Genomic DNA, 22672 nt, shown 5'->3' on the forward strand with positions numbered 1-22672 from the left:
TCACTGACAAGGTCAACCTTTACCTTAACTGAGCCTATCTGTCTTTTTGCATCTATAATAACATATTAGTACCCTTGAAATGTCTGGATAACTTGTAACTTCCCTTTTTCTGGACCCCCTGGGGCACAACCAAATGTGCTGGGTGCCAGGACAGATGCCACAAATTCCTTCATTATCATGTTAATTGTTCCTGCACCCACCTAAGTTATGTGTCTATCATTTTACTTTTTATCCAATCCCAGGGGTTTCCCCTCTTTGCTTTATCCCACCTCCTTAATCTATCACCAATGGATTTCATGTAACCCACCTAAGTCCCTCCTTTGATGGCAATGTATAAATACAGACCCGCCATTTCTCCGGAGCATTATCTCAATTCGTGGAGGTTCTGCTTTCCTGCATATGTCGACAGTTTGGCTCAAATAAACTCACAAAAATTCTTTACAGGTTTCAATGTTTGTTTGTTTTTTACGTTAACAAATGACTTAATATTTCAAAAGTTCTTAGAATAGTGCCAAGCACAGTAATGGCTGTGTAGATGTTTGTAAAATACAATAATTTCAGGTCTCACACATGCCAAGTAATTATTTCCAGGGTCTCCATAAATCCTATAAAGTAAAAACACTTCTGCTACTTGTTCTTCAGGGCTTTTCCTGATATCTTTGAAGTTAACAGCGCTTGTAAAATGGAGATGAGTGCTTCTCACTATGAACGCTCGTAAGATTGTTTTTACACCATTGCTTTTGTTTTTTCACTTCCCTTTAGTCTAGTGCATCCAAATAGATCATCTGAAAACGAAATCGGCCACTCCTGACGAAGACCAACAAAATAGAAGGGTTTAAAAAATGAGCGGAGATCGCAGAAATCAGAGCACACAAATTGGGATGACATAACGCAGAACCCGCATGTTTCTGTTTCCCTTGAATACCGGCTCAAACTCTTCCAGAAAGATGATGCTCCGGTGTCTCTAAGTTATTGGTTCTATTCAAAATCGGGCGCTAGGTTTCCCTGGCCAATACCAACTTGGAAAGCGCCGGGGACCCCCAGGAAACGCTCCTCCCCTTTGGGGGAGGTTTGCGCGGGCGGGGCTCCCACGCATGCTCTGTGCCCGTGGGACCATGGGCGCGGTTGCCGGGCGCGTGCGCAGGACCCGATGGGTGCCCGAATGCGGAAGACCTGGCTCCGCGGAGGTTCCCGCTTCCGAAGCGTGGGAGGAGCAAAAGAAGGCAGGTTGTAGTTTTTGGTCTTGGCACCCAGGGGTTCCCCGAGCCATTAGAAACAAAGAGAGGAAGATGAGGCACCGTGGTGGCGGCTGAGGGGCTGAACCCCCCACCTGTTCTCCAGGTGGGAGGGGGGTAGGGAGAGGAGAAGTACCGAAAACAGGGCTGAGGAGCCTCTGGGACAGGGTCCCAGAGCATGGAGGGCTGGACCCGGTCCCTAAGCATGGGGAGCTGGAGCCGCCAAGGCCGCCCGACTGGGTCCTGTCCAACTATCAGCTCCTCGGTGATAGCGCCACCGGGGCAGCTGCAGAGGCTGTAGCCTGGCCCCCGCTTGAGGTCCTTGGCCAAAAGATAGCATGAGTTCCGCTGCTGCCTAGTTTCCTCTCCCTCCTACTCTTCTCCCCTGCCCTCTTTCCTTCTCTCTCCCCCATACATTGTCCTTCTTTTCCTCCCCCCCTGCTCCTCTTCCCTCCCCACGACCCTGCCCCCCCTCCTCCCCCCTATCTTTCAATTCCTTCTTTCCTCCGCCTTTTACACTGTTTTCAATCTGCCCTTTTCCCTCCCGTTTTCTCTTTTCCATCCTCCTTCCACCCCTTTCTTCTTTCTCCCTTTATACTGTCACCCTCCATTACAACCTTTCCATTCTCCTTCCCTCGCTGGATATCATCCCTCCTCATCCTCATCCTCCTTCCCTCCTGCTTTTCTCCGCCCCTTAGCCCCCGCCCCCGCCCCCAAGCCTCCGCCCCTTAGCCCCCGCCCCCAGCTGCCAGTCCCCAGCAGCTCAGTCCTGCCGTGAGTCCATAGCTAAGCACCAGGAGCTGAACACTGTTCGCTGTGCCTGGCTGCAAGTCTCCAGCATGGCCCAGGAGAAAATGGAGCTGGACTTTGAGCATGGCACATCAAATGGGGGCACCCTGAGAAGATCCAGCAGCGCTCCCCTGATTCATGGGCTCAGGTGAGCAGGGTTGGGGAGGATGGATATAGGGTTCAGGGGCTCCTGGAGCCCCTGCAAGCAGTCTTCCTTCCCTAAAGTGAGAGTTGGAGCTCCTTGGGGCACTCCAAACTGAGGGGGTGATGACTTGTGTGCTTGACAGTGGGGTCCCGTGGTGGAGTGAAAGTTTGACCCCAAACTCTGGGCTGTGTGGGAACAACGGGGCCCTCTCTACCTGAGGCTCTGTTAGCTCACTCTAAAAGTAACGACAAGAAGCTTCTGGCTCTTCTAACAGGTTGCCTGCCCTGCCTAATTTACACCACTGAATGTCAGACTGAAGCCCCTGGAACCAGACTTGCAATTTGACACCTGTCTCTAAGAGCTGCTATTTCTAAGCCTAGTTTAGGAACCCTGGTATTAACAGTAGTTTACTTTAAAAAATCACAGTTTATCTAATAACTTGAAATGAAATCATGTGTTCATGTCCTATTAAGTGATTCAGATTTGTCATAATGTTTTCAGTTTCTAAAACTGCCTGAAATGCATTCCAGTGAATAAGAAGGAAGGATAGCATGTAGCTTCGGTTAGAGAAAACACGGGTTTTAGAAAACGATGGAAAGAGTCCACCGTTGAATTTTAGTGGTAGGGTCTTTTGTTTTCATGTGAATAAGTCATCAGTGGGTCTATTTTAAGGTAGAATATTGTGATAGTGAAGGTTAGGTTGGCAGACCTCCTGAGCCTATTACATTTCACTTTTATAAGTAGACAATTCATCTTAGGAAGAGAGCCATTTTTGAGACCCTGTAGAAATGGAATTAGTCAAAAAAAGGAGATAGGAGTAGAGTTAGCCAAAAACATTAATCAAGTGCAGGGAAGGCAAAGATTAATGTTTATCAAACTGATTATAATATCCTCATTTTTTGGGGAAAATGGGTTTACTTTTTTCTTTTATTAAATTTTGAAACTACAGATGATAGAATGACCCTTCTCTAATGCTGTCCTCGGTTTTGCATTTATTTTTGCCACTATAGGAATAAAGTGGTCTTTTTTGGTTGTCTTTTAAAATCTAGTAGGCAAGCACTTGCTAGAGACCAGGGTAATCCTGTTGACCTGAATTTAGTCTACTGTAGAAATAACATACTGTTTTTTGAATCACAATTTAAGTAATTACTTGAAAGGTAGCATAATGACAGAAGAGTGAGTGAGGAGACCAGGCCTAGTCCCAATTTTCTCCCTGACTGGCTATGATTATGAATGAGTCACTTAGCCTTTTTGAATCTCTGTTTTCTCACTTAAAACGTAGGAGAGCTGGATTGGGTGATATCTATATCACCAGTCCTGGAAATCCTTCTTGGCCTCTTAACAATGGCATGACACTCTGCTGGGCACTGCAGGATAGTGTATAAGGATGACCAAAACACCTCCACCAAGGATTTAAAACACATGCATAGTTTTCATTTATAAAAGGTAAAGATGGTGTTCGAGGAAGCATCTACTTTCCCATTATGCTCTTTGAGTTCAAAGGAGGGAAAGATTGCATTAGATTTGTGGAATAAATAGGCTTCATGGAGGGCATGGCATTTGAAATGAGTGTTGAAGGAAAGGAAGGATTTTGACAGATGGTAGTGGGAAGGAGGGCATTCAACTCAGAAAGGGCAACACGAGCAAAACTCCAGGTATGATTATTTAGTTGGACAGTGTGGTTCAAAAGTAGAACATGTGTTTAGGGCAATAATGGGAGTTGCTGATTGGGCTCACATTGTAGAACACGGCTCAATTCTTGTCATGTCATAGCACACACAGAAAGCAGTACTGATTGTAGGTCCTCTAGGATAAACAGATGAGGCTGCTAGTTTGAATCTGGTGGTAACGGGTTTTGAGTGGGGGGGGGAGGGGGGAGTTCTGAGCAGAAGCAGCTGGAGGCAACCAGTTTGGAGCTCCGCCCCATACCTCTCCTAGCTGCCCCCCAACACCCCTAGGAGATCAGTATCTCCGCCAACCTGTAATCACCAGCACACCACTGAGGAAGCTCTGAAGAGGACGGTGAGGAGTTTATTCATTGTGTGATATGAGGAGCCACTGAAGATTTCATTGTTAATTACAGAATTGACATCAAATATAGTTGAAGGATATCTTAAATGAGAAGACATTAATAATTTTATTTTTATTTTTAGTCACCTTTCACAGGTTTTTCAGCCTTACACATTTAGAACTCGGTGGAATAGTACAACGATTATGAGCAGTCATAGCCTGGTGAGTATAGAAGTAAGTATCCTTAGTGGTTTTGGTTGCAGGAAACACTTTCAGATGTAGTTCTTTCTTAAAATTATGTGCTATGCACAATTATTTACAAAAGAAAAATTTTCTTACCTATCTTGTTTGCTGCTTAAGGCTGTGGCCAATTTCAGCTTTCAATGCACAAGAGAAGACCTGGTTAGAAATACTTCTTGGCTGTGGAACTTTGTACTTTTAAACATTGCTCTTTGTTTTGTACCACTACTTGTATCATGATTGTGAGGTAAGTCAGGATTAATTTCTAATTATAACTGAGAGCTGTGGTCTTAGTTTGTCCTAGGATGCAAAAATCACAAAAATGGTGGCAGAGTGTTTATTTCTGTTGGTGAATGCTATTTATCCAAAGAAAGACCCCTTTAAAATGTGTGTATTTGTATTCTCAGTAGAGTTGCTGATCGTGACTGTTCTATATTGGTAGAGCTGTTGGGGATCACCTTATTAGTTGGTTGTGTTGGGAGAAATTATGATGAGGTTTTTATATAGCAGCACTTCACATGTGGAGCCCACTTATGCTGTAGCTGCAGTGCTCTGGAAGACATCTGAGATGTAAGCAAACAGACCTCTAAATGGCTGAACTAGATTTCCATAGTCTGTGCACAAATGTTCATCAGTTTATTTATAGGAGAGCCTTTCTGACCTCTGAATCATCTAAAATTTATGCACAATTATAATAAGCTTCCAATCCAGTAGTGTGTGAGAAGCAGCAAATCAGAAGAGGTACATTTGTGTTAAAGGTATACTGACAGCTGCTAGCAAAGGAAGAGAGGAGAAAACTAAAAAGCAGACAGAGGTTTTCTTTAAAAAAAAAAAAAAGTATATGGCTGAGTATAAGAGCTAAGAACCTGGTAATGGATCCTGAAGTGTTAATGGCATAGAACCGTAAAATAATATGTTTTTAAGGATACCTGGGTCTTCACCTTTTCTTAAATTATAGTAATACCTACTCTTGTATGACATTTTACATGTTACAAAGTACTTTCACACATTTAATCTCATAGCAACCCCAGTGAAGTAGGCAGGGTAGAAAATGTTTTTCCCAATTAAAAGAGGCAGCAGCTAAGACTCAGCCGATATAAGTGACTTGCTCAGAATCACACAATTAATAAGTGGCAGAGCTGGGATTAGAATAGAGATCTTCCTGTGCCATTCTGCTTGGTATAATCTGTTTAACAAGGGGGAAAATATCACACTTTTAAGGAAGATTTCCATATGAAGTGCTAAAAATACTTAAAGGGGAAAATGTTAGCTATCTGGAGGTTTGATTCTCCTCACCACCTTCCCCAAGGATACTGGAAAATACAAGTACTTATTTTTGCTGTATATATGAAAAATGTTCCTGTATCAATAGCATAGCAAAGAAGGGAAAATGAATGTGCCTCTCTACACTTCACTTTTCTCTTTTCTAAGATATAAAGATTCTTATCAGCTCTATCTAGGCTCAGTTCTCACTGTTCCCTGACAAATACCCACCCTAGGCTCTGGCTGCACTGGTTCATGGGTCGATGCTCAACCATGGAGCCACACCAGCCTGGATAGATCTTCATGATTGACAACTGATTAGATATAAAGGCGGACTCACAAGTCACTGCAATTTTATTTCTTGATGACCAAGGGGAAAGTATTACCTTAGGAAAATTGAGTGGAATTGGTCATTTGAAGGAACAGAAGATAAATTCTTTCTGGGCATGTTGGGTTCAAGGTGCTCTTTTTCCAAAGCAATATTCTAAATCTTTTTTTTAGAACTACAAGCTTCCTATCTCACCACCTTTCACTTTCAGCAGATGATGCTTTTCACTTCACAGAGAAGGCAGACACCTATCTTGTATTCATGTCAGCTTTCTTCTCCTTAAAACGTCTTTACCTTCACATGCGGTGTTTTCTCCTAATGGTTCGTATATTTTATGACTCTCCTGTCACTGTGCTTGGTCTGTCATCTTCTCTCTGTCTTGTGTCTTCAGTCTCTTCCTCACTGGCCCTTTTCTTCCACCTTCTCCCGACTCACACCTCTAATATCTGAAAAACAAACTGTTATCTATTTTCTCCTTCCCTTTTTCTTCTTCTCCTCTGGGAGCTTTTCAAAGCTTAATCTACACTCCACTGCCTCTAATTCCTTGTCTCCTAATTTCTTGTTAACTATTGGGTCAGTTTGTAATCTCATCATTCCTACCACAACTCCATAAAATATCTGTTCTTGAAAAAGTCATCAACGCCCACTTATTGCCAAAGTCAGGGGCCTCTTATCCCACTTGAGCTCTTTGCTTGACTTAACATCATTAACCAGTACCTCCTTGAAGTTCTTGGCTTTTTTTCTCAGCTTATACTTCACTCTTATTTCTGGGACTAGACATGGCTTTGCTCCTTTGCCCCTCTTTCAAGTCTACTAAGTTCTGTGTTAAATTTACAAATTGTACATCATATAAATTCATCATCTAAATTTCTGACTTTCTTCACAATCAGGCTTGGTAACCCTCATTTTTGTCTGTCCTGATTATTTCACTGCCTTTGGGGTTTCTTTTGTTGTCTGATGGACACATTCATGCTCTCCTTTATATTATCCTGTTAGAGTCTTTCTTGTCTCATTTACTTGCCTAGTAGCTTAATGTTTTTCAAATGACCTTATTAAGAGTTCACCAGTAAACATTTATTGCTTTCATAATGGCAAAAGTACTTTTTAAAAGAATTGTACTGGTAAAGTTTTTGTTTTCTTTTCAAAGCCTAGAAGAGGAAAAAGTTAAAAGAAAGGGGTAGGTAATGAAGAGATATATTTTGAGGTAAAATCATATTTTAGTGGATAACTTTATTTATTTATTTTAATTGATTTTAGAGAGGAAGGGAGAGGGAGAGAGAGAAACATGATGAGAGAGAATTATTGATAGGCTGCCTCCGGCACGCCCCACACTGGGGATTGAGCCCACAACCCAGGCATGTGCCCTGACCAAGAATCAAACCGTGACCTCCTGGTTCATAGGTTGATGCTCAACCACTGAGCAATGCTGGCTGGGCATAAAAAATTTACCTGAATTACCTTTTGCTTAAGGCAGTTTATTACCATTTTATAATCCTCACTACGTTAGTATTAAAAAAAAGTTTTAATAGGATAGGGCCTTTTGTAACAGGATAATTGTCTTATTTACTTTTATATAGTATTATAATTTCATTTGCATTTCACTAGGGGATAAATAGTAGTTATTTATATTATGGCTATTAGAACCCTAAGGTCCACTTATATGAATTTTATCTTACATTTTGTAATCAGATTGTGATTATTTTGAAGGAACATAATTTGCCCCCCACAAAACATTCCATCTGTGTTATTAAAAAAATGGTGATCTAAGGGAAAGCAGCAGCTATTTTAAAAATTTACTTTGCCTTCCACATTGATTTTTCTTAACTACTAAGGTTTGTGGTGATAGCATTAGTGATCAAATTTTAGATTTGATTTAGGTCATGAAAACAAAATCTTGAAGTTTTAAAGTGTTTTTGATAAACTTAAATCATAGTCACAATATCATACTTGGCTTCTTAGTTTGTCTTTGTCCATTGGCAAAGTGCTAATAAAAATGAATAAAATCAGTTTTTTTCTTTCCCTTCTTATATAGTTCTTTATTTTACATTAGTAGGGTAATGGATATTTCCAAGGCCTGGAGTCTTTTTTTTTTTTTTTGTATATATAAATGTACACAGCTCTGCATTCATTTGGGAAAAGCATTAAAGTAAGTGCCTGTCTAGCGACAGATGGTGCCTTGAGGTTGGACACCTGGTGTACTTTCTAAAGACTGAATGTACTGCCTCTAGTGCATTAATGTTCAGTAATTTAAAGAGCTAGATTTCTAAGAAGAATATGAAAAATTATCTAGGAAGAGGTCGTACACTGGTACTGACAGCAGATTGCTGCTTTGTGATTCAGAAAATAGTAAATGTTTACTTTTCTTTCCAGTTGCTGTCATCATCATCTAATGGGATTTCTAGTAGCAGACTGCATCAAATCAAAAAGGTAAATTTTACTTTCTAGTGCAGATCTACAATTTTCTGAATTGATTTTATTTTCATTTTGAAGATTTAGATATCAAAAATGCAGTAAGCTGTGACTGCTTTGTTGTAGACAGATTAAAAATCTCCTTCGGGTTCAGATAAGATACAGATGTGGTGTGAGTGACAGTCTTAGAATGTTATTTCTGCTATACTGTGATTATGTCAAATAAGGTAGAAAAGTCTTTTTTCTTTGCAATAAAGAACTGGGTGGATAAATATTATGTTTTCAGCACATGTTTGTCTTTGCAGGAGGAAGGCACGGATATCATGAACAGAGAAACTGCCCATGAAAGGTTAGTGCTTCACAAGAATAGGACACAGCCTTGTGCACGTCTTGTTTCTGAGCACTGATGGCCTTTCATTTTTGTTTCTTTTAGGGAAGTGCAAGCGGCCATGCAGATAAGCCAGTCATGGGATGAGAGCTTGAGCCTGGTAAAGTTTTCACATTTGCTTGTGTGTTTTTAATTTACAGAAACCTTTGTATTGTTCATTAGCTTTATTAATTTTTTTTCATATACTCATATTAATTTTTGATCTCTGCTTTTCTTTTTTTTTCTTTTTTTTTGTTTTTTGATCTCTGCTTTTCTACCAGAATATTATATTGCAACTTTTTAGAGTATATATATTTGTACTCTAAAAATATAGGCATGTTGCCCTGGCCGGTTTGGCTCAGTGGATAGAGCGTCGGCCTGCGGACTCAAGGGTCCCGGGTTCGATTCCAGTCAAGGGCATGTACCTTGGTTGTCGGCACATCCCTAGTAGGGGGTGTGCAGGAGGCAGCTGATCGATGTTTCTCTCTCATCGATGTTTCTAATTCTCCATCCCTCTCCCTTCCTCTCTGTAAAAAATCAATAAAATATTTAAAAAATAAAATAAAATAAATAAAAAAAAATATAGGCATGTTTAAGTAGTAACGAAGAGCTGTGATGTGCTGAATTGTGTATTATGAGGAAATAACACTTTATATTTACAGAGTGATAGTGATTTTGACAAGCCAGAGAAATTATATTCTCCTAAAAGGATTGACTTCACTCCAGTTTCTCCAGCACCATCACCCACCAGAGGACTTGGAAAGGTAGGCTCATGGACAATATATTAACTCTCACACACTGAGCTGTTTACTCTCTAAAACACACACACACACACACACACACACACACACACACACCACCTCACTTTTTATTTCTTTCTGCTGCCAGGACCCAGGTGGTGGCAGCCCCTAACCTCTCCTGGCTCCCCTGAACCTCAACCTCCTCTCCCTCATCCTGGATATGGCTGTGGTCAGTGCCCATCCCTCAGGGGTCACCTCCTTAGTGCTTTCCCTGGGGAGCAGTGTGCCCAACAATCTCGGCCCAACTGGAGTCTTTGCTCTAGGAAGAAGATGAGTTACAGACCTGTACCAGGGAGGAGTTTGTTCCAATACCTGGTTCCTTAGAACCCCATAGGGATGAGTGGGAATTCCCAGCAGGCTGGGCAGATAATTGACGTCTGCTGGGCAGGCAGGCCCAGGGTCTGGGAGTGATGAGAAGTCCCAGAAGAAGCCATGATCCTGTGCTTGTAGACACTGTGGTGTAAAGTCTTTCCATCTAGGCCCTGGAGCCTGAGCAGTCTGGTAGGGAGAGGTGTGCAGGAAGACCAATGAGGAGACATGGGGGCCAAGAGATAGAGACACAGAGAGGGAGATGAAGACTTGGAGAGAGACAGAGATTGGATGAAAACACAACAGAAGAGATAATCAGAGAGAAAGGGGGAGACAGGGGCACAGAGGGCAAGATTGAGCCCTGGGGGAGAGAGGCATATATAAAGATAGGAAGACAGAGACAAGAGGAACAGAGACATAAGGGGGAGAATGACAGAAACAGATGGAGGCATAGAGACATGTGACAGAGATAGAGAGATATCATATTGCTTAACTTTTAGCCCTAGCCGGTTTGGCTCAGTGGATAGAGCATTGGCCTTCGGACTGAAGGGTCCCAGGTTCGATTCTGGTCAAGGGCACATGCCTGGGTTTCGGACTTGAGCCCCAGTAGGGAGCGTGCAGGAGGCAGCTGATCAGTGATTCTCTCTCATTATTAATGTTTCTATCTCTCTCTCCCTCTCCCTTCCTTTCTGAAATCAATAAAAATATATTTTTTTAAAAATTGCTTCACTTTTATAGAATCCAATGACTGGAAGGAAAATCAAAACCTGTGATAGTAATTTGGGAAAAATAATATATTCATATATATTCTCATTCATATATGAGAGAAGTACATAGACAACTAAACAGTTCGAAGGATATTGTTTCTGTCATTTTGAGAAGAATCTTTTGAAAACGAGCATTAGAACTAACTATTTTAATATTAAATATGTTTTTCTAGCAATGTTTTTCACCATCCTTACAAATGTTGAACAGCAGTGGGCTACCACCAAGTCCCAATCCTAGTCCAAGACACTTATCCAGGTAGGTAAACCTGCTTTTTATATGTGAGTGAAATGCTACTTATTGAAATTGTTTCTCTGAAGAACTTGCCCCCTCCTGACATTTTATTATGGAAATTTTTAAACAAAGCAAAATTGAAAGAATTGCGCAGTGAACATCCATGTACCTATTACCTATATTCTACTATTAACATTTTACCACATGCATTTTTTGAGACTTAATGCCAATTTATATTCAGAGGACATACATGTGCGTGCTTGATGATATGTCTTTATAAGGAAAAAGTTTAAGATTATAGAGCAGTCAAATCCAAATAACATTTTTTGTTTGTTTTTTTTTGTTATTCCTCACCCAGGGCTATTTTTTTCCATTGATTCTTAGAGAGAGTGGAAGGGAGAGGCAAGGTTAGGGGAGGAGATAGAAATATAGAAATTAAGATAGGGATAGGGTTAGGCAGAGAGAGAGAGAGAGAGAGAGAGAGAGAGAGAGAGAGAGAGAGATTTGAAAAAGGTACATGGGCCTGGTTGGTGTGGCTAAGTGGTTGGTTGACCTATGAAACAGGAGGTCTTGGTTCAATTCCCCAGTCAGGGCACATGCCCAGGTTGTGGGCTCAATCCCCAGTAAGGGGCATACAGGGTGCAGCCTATCAATGATTCTCTCTCATCATTGATGTTTCTATCTCTCGCCCTCTCTCTTCTTCTCTGAAATCAATAAAAATATATTTTAAAAAAGAAAGACACATTAATTGGTTGCCTCCCACATATACCCAACTGGAGCCTGGGATCTGATCTGCAACCCAGGTATGTGCCCTTGACCTGGAATTGAACCTGAAACCCTTTGGGGCATGGGCCGATGCTCTAGCCATTGAGTAACACCAACAAGGCAGCTTTTAAAAAAATCCTCACCAGAGGATATATTTTTAAAAATATTTTTATTGATTTCAGAGAGGGGAAGAGAGAAAAACATCAATGATGAGAATCATTGATCAGCTGCCTTCTGCATACCCCACACGGGATCAAGCCCACATCCCGGGCATATGCCCTGACTTGGAATCAAGCTGACCCTCCAACTAACTGAGCCACCTGGCCAGGGCCCCAATAACTTTTTTTAAATGTATATTTTGATTTATTTCAGAGAGGAAGGAAGAGGGAGAGAGAGAAACATCAATGAAGAGAATCATTGATTAACTGCTTCTTGCATGCCCCACACTGGGATCGAGCCCACATCCCGAGCATATGCCCTGACCTGAAATCAAACTGACCTCCTGAGCCACGCCGGCTGGACACAAATAACTTTTTGATAAAGTTTATTATATTTTTAAAGAAACTGCTGTGGGTATTTGGTGTTATAGAACGATTAAAATATAGCTTAAAACACCATGTTATTCCAGATTGTCATATGCCAGGTCAGATCATATATTAGCATTTCATTTACTCAACCTAGAACACAGGCATTTTATATTTCTTCCTATATGAATACTAATTTTATTGACTTATTTGGTGGGTTGAAATGGTTCTTGCATCTTAGCACATCATCGTGTTTGTTCTTTGAAGCAGGAGGAGTCAGAGCCCAGTCAAATGCATTCGACCCAGTGCTCTTGGTCCTCTTAAAAGAAAAGGTAAGCATCACATTTCTGATATTAAACCTAGTCAAACTTGAATTACAAATTATAATTTCTGTCTGAAATTAGTTTCAAGACAGGACTCCTTTATCCTAAAGAAACATGCATTACTCTTTCTCATGTATGCTTTACTAATTCTATATTTTGTAAATTAGTTATTTGATACTGCGCATCTTTTTTTATACTTCATAACTGAGTCTTATTCATATATTCATATTATCAATATATATTCCAAAATTTTGCCTCTCGGTGATCTGAATATAAAAGAGATGCAAATTGATATGTTGCAGAAATATATGCTTATGTCATAGTAAATAGGTCTATAAACAAGCTGTATTCTCAAATATAAGCCACCACCAAATTACACCTTGGCAGAGAGAATTGCCTCATATTCAAGTCTATAGGATTTTTGCTGTAATTGGGGTGCTCTCTTAATTACCTTATTTTGAATCACAAAGCACTAAACTAAAATGATCTTACTCAATGCTAGTTTTAGAAGCTTATGGGCACCTGATGGAGTCTATTAAAAAGAGGCAAAGAAATTTAACACAGTTTTAGTCATTATTCCTGGCGATATGACCACATGATTGCAAGTGTTGGATGTCATTTTAAACAAGAGTTTTAGCAATAATTTTAAAAAGCAATTCAGTAAGTGGTTTCTTTGTGCAGATCAGCTTCAGGGCCAGTAAACAAATCAACTCTCCTCATGGTAGGTAAACAGATACTTGCTGGTTTCGGTGAAAATTTTCCAGTGATAGCCTCATACACAGATTCAAAAAATGCTGCATTTCAGACAACATAAAATTAAAGATGGTATGTTCTGGAGAATAGATCCTGATACACTGACAATATTTGTATTAGTGAATAAATTTTATTTTATAAACCAATATTTTTTTCTTAATTCTTTAAGGAATTATTTATAATCCTAAGAAGCTTCCCAAGAGCTATTACATGAAATTAGCATAGGGAAAGTAAAGCTATTATTGTTGTTGTCATTAATTTTAAATTTGTTGCAGGAAATTGGTGGAATTGGTTATTTAATTTCAAAGCTATTCCAACATATACCAGCAGATGGAGGAATTCTTTGCTAAAACGTGTTTTGCTAATGAGGTGTTGAAAGCCAGGAGGCAGCTTTTAAAAACTGCATATTAAAAAAAACAAAACAGCCGAAGCCGGTTTGGCTCAGTGGATAGAGCGTCAGCCTGCGGACTGAAGGGTCCCGGGTTCGATTCCGGTCAAGGGCATGTACCTTGGTTGCGGGCACATCCCCAGTCGGGGGTGTGCAGGAGGCAGCTGATCGATGTTTCTCTCTCACTGATGTTTCTGGCTCTCTATCTCTCTCCCTTCCTCTCTGTAAAGACTCAATAAAATATATTTTAAAAAAATAAATAAAAAGATAAAAAACAAAACAAAAAAAGCACGACAACTGCATATTAAAGAATGGAAAAATAAATAAAAATACAACCTTTCTTCAATTTTAGTCATATTCAGAATAGCTCCAGAGGAAAGATAATGTAAATTAATTGATAAATGGGAAAAAATTGAATGTTGTATTTGTTTTTGCTTGATCTTTTTTCCTCATAAGAATCTTGTAAGGGTTTAAGTTCACAGTTATTAATTTTCCTACTGGAGTATAGATAGGCCAATGACTTAAAGTTTCTTTAATATTCCATTTAAAGCTCAAATGGAGCTTCCATTTCCAGATAAAGAACTTCAAAACCAAGGTATTTGCATGTTTTATTTCATAACTTATTTGGAAAAGGGCTTTTTCTGTCTAATTTAGGGTTTAGTGTTTGCACTCCTGGTGGCAAAATGTTAAGCACTGTTCCTTTGATGCAAAGTTTTTCTATTACCAGTTCTGAGAAAATCTATAGGATTAAGATAGCCAGTATAATACAAATTTTGTGAATTGGTTAATAATTGCTTTTACTTATAGATGTGCTTTCAAACTTATACAGTCCTGTATCCCTTAACAGTGGAGATATGTTCTGAGAATTTGTCATCAGTTGATTCCATCATTGTATAAATATTATAGAGTGCACTTACATACACTTCTAGGCCATATGGTACAGCCTATTGCTCCTAGTGTACAAGTCTGTACTGCATGCTACTCTACAAAACAGCATGAGATCAAATCAAGGACAAGAGAAAATTATGCAATCAAGACACAGGGCAAATGTGAGATGTTTACCAGTGTAACATGACATACTGTTTTACAGCCAACTTTTAAAAAAATATTTATTTTATTGATTTTTTTTACAGAAAGGAAGGGAGAGGGATAGGGAGTTAGAAACATTGATGAGAGAGAAACATTGATCAGCTGCCTCCTGCACACTCCCCCCTGGGAATGTGCCCGCAACCAAGGTACATGCCCTTGACCGGAATCGAACCTGGGACCCTTGAGTCCGCAGGCCGACGCTCTATCCACTGAGCCAAACCGGTTAGGGCTTACAGCAAACTTTTAAAAAATTATTGAGAGTATGTTTATTAAAGCTGGAACACTGATAGAAGGAAGGGCTTAGGATAGAAGAAATAACAGGAGAGCCTAAACATGGCTGATTTGGCTCTCTAGAAAGTCAGAAAAGGGGGTCTTGGAGATAGGTTCTGGGGGTTAGCCTGGGACAAGCTGCTGCTGTTCATTGCTCGCCTGGTTGCAAGTCTTGTAGGGTTCCTTAGAGTGTAGGAGATGCATGCCAAAGAGAAAAAGAGAGTAAAGGGAAAGTCATGGGCGTGGTTTGGGGAGGGAGAGTGTGCCAGCAAACTTTTTTTTTATAAATACAAAGAATACACTCTAAAATAATAACAAGTATTGTATAGTAAATACATAAGCCAGTAACATAATTGTTTATTATCATTGTCAAGTATTATGTATGGTACATAATTTTATGTGCTGTACTTTTATGACTAGAAGTGCAGTAGGTTTGTTTATACCAACATCACCACAAACACGTGAGGAATGTGTTGTGCTATGACCTTATGATGGCTCCATTATAATCTTATGGGACCACCATCTCACATGCAGGCCATCATTGACCAAAACATCATTATGCAGCCTGTGACTGTATTTTTACCTTCATTTTCACTAAGTAGGTTAAAGCAACCTTTGATTTATACACTCTTTATCAGATTGAATACTTTTTTTTTAAATTGATATTTCAGAGAGAGGAAGGGAGAGAGAGAAATATCGATATGAGAGAGAAACATCAATCGGCCAACTCTCATGAACCCTGACCGGGGACTGAACCCACAACCCAGGCATGTGCTCTGACCAGGAATCAAACCAAGTGAGCCACACTGGCCAGGGGAAGACTGAATACTTTTTAACCCATTTGAATTCAAATCAGGAAATGTTCTGATATTAAAACATATCAAATCCTTACTAATCATCTAGCATAAATTATTATTTGCTGTGAGTTTCACCTATTTGGAGATACTTTATTTCTGCTGTGGTTAGCCTTGATTCATTTTGCCTGACGCAATCAGTGTCCGACTCTACTATTAAATAACATGACTATATTAGTAGCATGATACATATAATAAATGAGTTTTCTTTAGGTCTGTTAACTTGTTGGTTGAGGTTATGTGGAAGTATATTTCTTCTAGTTAAACACATGGAAAATATCTTTCAAGTAACAGCTTCAAGAAGTATGCTAAGCTTTGGTTAATCAGAGATCATCCTATTTTAGCACTAAGCCTGTAAAATTGTTTTACAGTACTATTCTCTCTTTTTGTTTTAGGTGAAATGGAGTCCGAAAGCCAGCCTAAGAGGCTCTTCCAAGGCACTACCAATATGCTGCCTCCGGAAAATGCACACTTGTCTGATCTCAGTTCATGGTAAAAAAATGAAATAAAATCAAAAGGATGTTAAGATATGATCTATTTAAAGAGTCATATCAAAAATATATTGGGATCATTTAAAATATATTCCGCTTTTTAAAAAATATATTTTTATTGATTTTAGAGAAGAAGGGAGAGGGAGAGAGAGATAGAAACATATCAATGATGAGAGAAAATCATTGATCGGCTGCCTCCTGCACATCCCCTACCTACCGGAGATCAAGCCTGCAACCCAGGTATGTGCCCTTGACTAGAATTGAACTTGGGACCCTTCAGTCCAAAGGCCAACACTCTGTCCACTGAGCCAAAGCAACTAGGGCATATATTCAGCTTTTTATCCATGCTCCATAGAGGGGAAATCTCTCAGAGGTGTAGATAATGTGGAAAAGCAGATCATTTGAAAGTCATGAGTACCTTTTTGGAAGTGTGTATCTTTTGGCACCTCCACCTTTATTCCTAGCTCCTGTTAAGTCAGCCTCTCTCAGTAGATGCTAATGGTGTGGTAGTGTCAATAGCTGGACGGTGTGAGAGTTTCTGGATTGCTTGGTAATGGCACACTGATTATAGCTGGTCTGTCTGCATTTTGTATTATATCCTTTTAAAAATATATCTTTATTGATTTTAGAGAGGAAGGGAGAGAGATAGAAACATCAATGATGAGAGAGAATCATTGATTGGCTGCCTCCTGCATGCCCCCCTCACTGGGGACCAAGCCTGAAACCCCAGGCATTTGCCCTGACCGGGAATGGAACCATGACCTCTTAGTTCATAGGTCAATGCTCAACCACTGAGGAACACCGGCTGGGATAATTTGAAAGTTTTAAGTACATTTGAATCAACTCACTGAACATCCATGTTCTAGACATGATTGTGTACTGCCTTTCAGAACTTTCTCTTTCCTAAGTTTTATGTCTGAGGATCTTATTTTTCCCCTCAGTTTTTTTTATTTCAAGAAAAACAATTTTAAATATAATAATGTTACATGCAATAAACCTTAATATTTCAAGAAAAACGATCTTGAGAAACCAAGATGGCGACATAGGTTAAAGACCTGACCTACAGCCTGGCACAACAATTTCAAAAATACAACTAAAAGTAAAAACGGAGACCCTGGGTCTGGGAGAGGCCACGCGCCCCTGGGTCCGGGTGAGGCCACGCGCCCCTGGGTCTGGGTGAAGCTGGAACCCGGGTCCATCCAGGTGAGGCCGTGTGCCCCTGGATAAGGGTGAGGCTGGGTCCCAGGTCCAGGTGAGGCCGCGCGCACCTGGGTCCGGGTGAGGCCGTGTGCCCCTGGGTCTGGGAGAGGCCACGCGCCCCTGGGTCTGGGAGAGGCCACGCACCCCTGGGTCCGGGTGAGGCCATGCGCCCCTGGGTCCGGGTGAAGCTGGATCCCAGGTCCGGGTGAGGCCATGTGCCCCTGGGTCTGGGAGAGGCCACGCACCCCTGGGTCTGGGTGAGGCCACGCGCCCCTGGGTCCGGGTGAAGCTGGATCCCAGGTCCGGGTGAGGCCGTGTACCCCTGGATCCGGGTGAGGCTGGGTCCCGGGTCCGGGTGAGGCCGCGCGCCCCTGGGTCCGGGTGAGGCCACGCACCCCTGGGTCCGGGTGAAGCTGGATCCCAGGTCCAGGTGAGGCCGTGTGCCCCTGGATCCGGGTGAAGCTGGGTCCCAGGTCCGGGTGAGGCTGTGTGCCCCTGGATCCGGGTGAAGCTGGGTCCCAGGTCCGGGTGAGGCCGCGCGCACCTGGGTCCGGGTGAGGCCACGGGCCCCTGAGTCTGGGTGAAGACGTGCCTCTGGGTCCGGCCGAGACCAAACCAGAGAGAGTCGGACCTGCATTACGCCATTGTCCACCATCCAGAGCTGAAAAGTCAGTGCCGACATGTACACATAAGGAACTGGTGGACATTGAAATTGGGTCTCAAAAGAACTGTTGGTCCAGAAAGAAACTCACTACAGACTGATTCATTTGCCTGTCAGCATAACTATTATTGCTCGTCTCACATTCAGTTCTTATAAGTATATCTCTAGTGACACATGATCTCGCTCATCTAGGGGAAATGATGAACAACATAGACTGAGGAACAAGAACAGAACCAGAAACAAGGAGGCATCGATTGGACTATCAGGCCTCAGAGGGAGGGTAGGGGAGGGTGGGGAGAGGAGGGAGAGATCAACCAAAGGACTTGTGTGCATGCATACGAGCCTAACCAATGGTTAAGATCAACAGGGGGTTTGGGCATCCGTGGGGAGGGGTGTGGGATGGGAATGGGGGGATGAGGACAAATATGTGACACCGTAATCAATAAAGAAATTTAAAAAAAAAAAGTGAAAACGGACATCATCGAGAACCACAGGAAAGCTGGCTGACTGAAATGCCCACACTAGAAGGAAAGAGAAAACCACAAGGAAAATCAGAGGAGCCGTAAAAGCCTGAGGTATGGAGACACGGGCGGAGACACGAGCACACGCGCGTGCGGGGAGGATGGAGCCAGAGAGAAAGGGGCGGCTGACTGCCTGGCCGGCGTTCTCTAGCAGGAAAGAGATAAAAGCTCCAGATTGTGCTGAACCCCAGTTCCGACTGCACTGAACCCCAGTTCCGGGCGAAACCCTGGGAAGCCAGGCTCATGCTGGGGGAATCTGGGCTGTGGGGAGGAAACACAGAGGAGCGGCGAAAGGCAGAGCTCCGGAGGTGCGCACATGAATGCGCGCAGAGGACGGACTGTTGCCTGTGCCGCTGAATTGCCCTAGCGGGAAGGAGACAAAAGATCCAGACCGTGCTGAACCCCAGTTCCGACTGCACTGAACCCCAGTTCCAGGCAAGACCCTGGGAAGCCAGGCTCATACTGGGGGAATCTGGGCTGTAAAGCGGAAATGCAGAGAAGCGGCGAAAGACAGAGCACCGGAGGCGCGCATGGGAATGCTCGCAGAGGATGGTCTGTTGACTGTGCCACTGAATTGCCCTGGTGGGAAGGAGACAAAGGTGCCAGACTGCGCTGAACCCCAGTTCCGACTACACTGAAACCCAGTTCTGTGCGAGAATCTGGGAATCCAGATTCATTGGGGGAGAGACTAGACTGTTTGGCAGCGGGCGAAACTCCAGGGCGTTTTTCTCTCAGAGGTGTTTGCAGGGAGTACAGAGGGACACTGAGACACAGGAACCTCATAGGGTGGGGCTGACAGGAAGCCAAGGCTGTAGGCTCCACCCTGAAACTCTGCCCAATCCAAGCTGAGCACAGAGGCTTTTACAATTTTGCAAGTCTAGTTGAATAAGGCTGTCTCTCAGCAAAGACACAGCTGATCCTCACAGCCAATTGGACTGGAGGTCAAATCCTCCCAGTGTACCAACAGCAATCAAGGCTTAACAATACCAAGACTTTGCACTCAGCCCACAAAGGGGGGTATCAAGAGCGACCACCTAAGGAGATTGGGGAAGCTGAGCTATAGGGAGGCAGCCAAAAGGTGAAGACACCGAAGCAGGTCACGAATAGAAGGGATGAAGGAAAGTAAACTAAAGGATGACACAGTGTTCAGAACCACATTTATAAGGTTACTTAAGAATCTTCTGGAGGACCAAGATGGCGGCATAGGGCAGACGCCTGATTGTTGCCTACCACAACAATTTTGAAACTACAACTGGAAAACAGAGCAGACACCATCCAGAACAATGGCCGGAGGAATTGCTGAAAAGGAATTGACCAATGGGAGTTGGGATCAGGAAGACGAGGTCCCACTGGGTCCCAGATCCAGGTGCGCTCGCCCAGCGACTGGTCGCCGCTGCAGACCTGAGTGCCACCGCAGGGACCTTGGACCAGCCCGCCGCCACGCACTGGGTGCACCGGAGCTTCGCCGAGCCCGCCGCCCAGCGAGTTCCTCGGCAGCCGCCCCGGAGCTTTGAGAAAATGGCTGAAGGAATTGCTGAGAGGGAATTGACCAATAGGAATTGGGATCAAGAAGACGAAGCCCCACTGGGTCCCGGGTCCGGGTGAGGCCGCGCCCCTGGGTCCGGGTGAGGCCACGCGCCCCTGGGTCTGGGTGAAGCTGGGTCCCGGGTCTGGGTGAGGCCGTGCGCCCCTGGGTCCGGGAGAGGCCATGCGCCCCGGGGTCCGGGTGAGGCCACGCTCCCCTGGGTCCGGGTGAAGCTGGATCCCGGGTCCGGGTGAGGCCATGTGCCCCTGGATCTGAGTGAGGCTGGGTCCCGGGTCCGGGTGAGGCCACTACCCTGGGTCTGGGAGAGGCCACACGCCTCTGGGTCCAGGTGAGGCCACGTGCACCTGGGTCTGGGTGTAGCTGAATCTCGGGTCCAGGTGAGGCCGTGCGCCCCTGGATCCGGGTGAGGCTGGGTCCCGGGTCCGGGTGAAGCTGGATCCCGGGTCTGGGTGAGGCCATGCACCCCTGGATCCGGGTGAGGCTGGGTCCCGGGTCTGGGTGAGGCCGCGCCCCTGGGTCCAGGAGAGGCCATGCGCCCCAGGGTCCGGGTGAGGCCATGCGCCCCTGGGTCCGGGTGAGGCTGGATCCCGGGACCTGGTGAGGCCGAGCACACCTGAGTCCGGGTGAAGCCACGCCCCTGCATCCAGGCGAGACCAAACCAGAGGGAGTCGGACCTGCATTACCACCATTTGTCCACCATCCAGAGCTGAAAAGTCAGTGCCGACATTACACATAAGGAACTGGTGGACATTGAAATTGGGTCTCAAAAGAACTGTTGGTCCAGAAAGAAACTCACTACAGACTGATTCATTTGCCTGTCAGCATAACTATTATTGCTCGTCTCACATTCGGTTCTTATAAGTATATTTCTAGTAACACATAATCTCACTCATCTTGGGGAAATGAACAACATAGACTGATGAACAAGAACAGACCCAGAAACAAGGAGGCATCGATCGGACTGTCGGGCCTCAGAGGGAGGGTAGGGGAGGGTGGGGGTAGGGGGGAGAGATCAACCAAAGGACTTGTGTGCATGCATAGGAGCCTAACCAATGGTTAAGATCAACAGGGGAGTGGGGGCATCCATGGGGAGGGGTAGGGGATGGGAATGGGGGGATGAAGACAAATATGTGACACCTTAATCAATAACGAAATTAAATAAATAAATAAATAAAAATAAATAAAGAAAAACGATCTTAAATATAATAATGTTTCATGCAATAAACATTAATATCTCAAGAAAAATGATTTTTAAATATGATAATGTTACATGCAATAAACATCAATTATTTAAGAAAAATGATCTTGCATATAATATTACATGCAATAAACATTAATATTTCAAGAATAAAAGGATTTTAAGTATAATAATGTTACTGAAACTGTACTAACCTAGTATGCTATCACAACAGTTGTAGGAAATATTAAAAATCTGCAAATAACAGGATTCTATTATATTCTAGTATATTTTTCCACCTCTGGCTCTATTTTTATTCATCAGTTTATGTTGTTAATTATATCCCATAAATGAGTGAGATCATATGATATTTATCTTTCTCCAACTGCGTTATTTCGCTTAGCATGATGTTTTTAAAGTCTATTTTATCGATGTGAGTATTGCTACTCCAGCTTTTTTTTTCTTTTCCATTTGCATGGAAAATTTTTTTCCACCCATCACTTTCATCCTGTGTGTGTCTTTGTTTTGAGGTAGGTCTCTTGTAGACAGCATATAGTTGGGTCATGTTTTTATATCCATTCAGCTACCCTACACCTTTTGATTGGAGCATTTAATCCATTTACATTTAGGGTTATTATTGAGAGGTACTTATTTATAGCCATTTTAATTCTGTATGGCTAGGTTTCTCTCTCTGTTTCTTCTTCTCAGCAATCCCTTACAGCAATCCCTTTAGCATTTCTTGTAATGCTGGCTTGGTGGTGATGAACTCCTTTAGCCTTTTTTTGTCTGGGAAGCTCTTTATTTGACCATCTATTTTGAATGATAGCCTTGCTGGATATAGTAATCTTGGTCTCAGATCCTTGCTTTCTACTACCTTAAGTACTTCATGCCATTCCCTTCTGGCCTGTAGAGTTTCTGATGAGAAATCAGGTGTCAGCCTTATGGGAACTCCTTTGTAGGTAACAGTTTTCTTTTCTCTTGCTGCCTTTAAGATTCTCTCTTTGTCTTTAATTTTTGGCATTTTACTTATGATGTGTCTGGGCATGAGTCTGTTTAGGTTCCTCTTGTTTAGGGTTCTCTGTGTCTCCTGAACTTGTGTGACTTTTTCCTTTACTAATTTAGGGAATTTTTCTACCATTATTTCTTCAAACACCTTCTCTATTCCTTTCTCCCTTTCTGCCTCTTCAGGCACACCTACCATTCTAATATTGTTATG

General features: G+C 42.7%; 1 protein-coding gene across 6 annotated transcripts in view; it reads left to right on the forward strand.

Moving 5' to 3' along the window:
• Positions 1 to 1724: 1724 nt before the first annotated feature.
• PABIR2 (PABIR family member 2) overlaps positions 1725 to 22672 on the forward strand; it is a 31043-nt gene continuing 10095 nt past the window's right edge. Inside the window, exons 1-10 of one of the 6 annotated variants that reach the window (XM_028133210.2) lie at positions 1725 to 2172; positions 4323 to 4401; positions 8381 to 8437; positions 8725 to 8768; positions 8853 to 8907; positions 9449 to 9550; positions 10836 to 10918; positions 12451 to 12515; positions 14198 to 14242; positions 16256 to 16372. In XM_028133210.2, coding sequence (XP_027989011.2) covers positions 2075 to 2172; positions 4323 to 4401; positions 8381 to 8437; positions 8725 to 8768; positions 8853 to 8907; positions 9449 to 9550; positions 10836 to 10918; positions 12451 to 12515; positions 14198 to 14242; positions 16256 to 16356 — 729 coding nt within the window. In that variant the 5' untranslated portion in view covers positions 1725 to 2074 and the 3' untranslated portion in view covers positions 16357 to 16372. Of the gene's footprint in view, positions 2173 to 4322; positions 4414 to 8380; positions 8438 to 8724; positions 8769 to 8852; positions 8908 to 9448; positions 9551 to 10835; positions 10919 to 12450; positions 12516 to 14197; positions 14243 to 16255; positions 16373 to 22672 lie in introns of those variants that run through there. The other 5 variants (XM_028133216.2, XM_008156944.3, XM_008156942.3 and 2 more) reach the window with 5 other exon arrangements.

This window comes from Eptesicus fuscus, chromosome 1, assembly GCF_027574615.1.
Source record: "Eptesicus fuscus isolate TK198812 chromosome 1, DD_ASM_mEF_20220401, whole genome shotgun sequence".
In the NCBI taxonomy this organism is placed as follows: domain Eukaryota; kingdom Metazoa; phylum Chordata; class Mammalia; order Chiroptera; family Vespertilionidae; genus Eptesicus; species Eptesicus fuscus.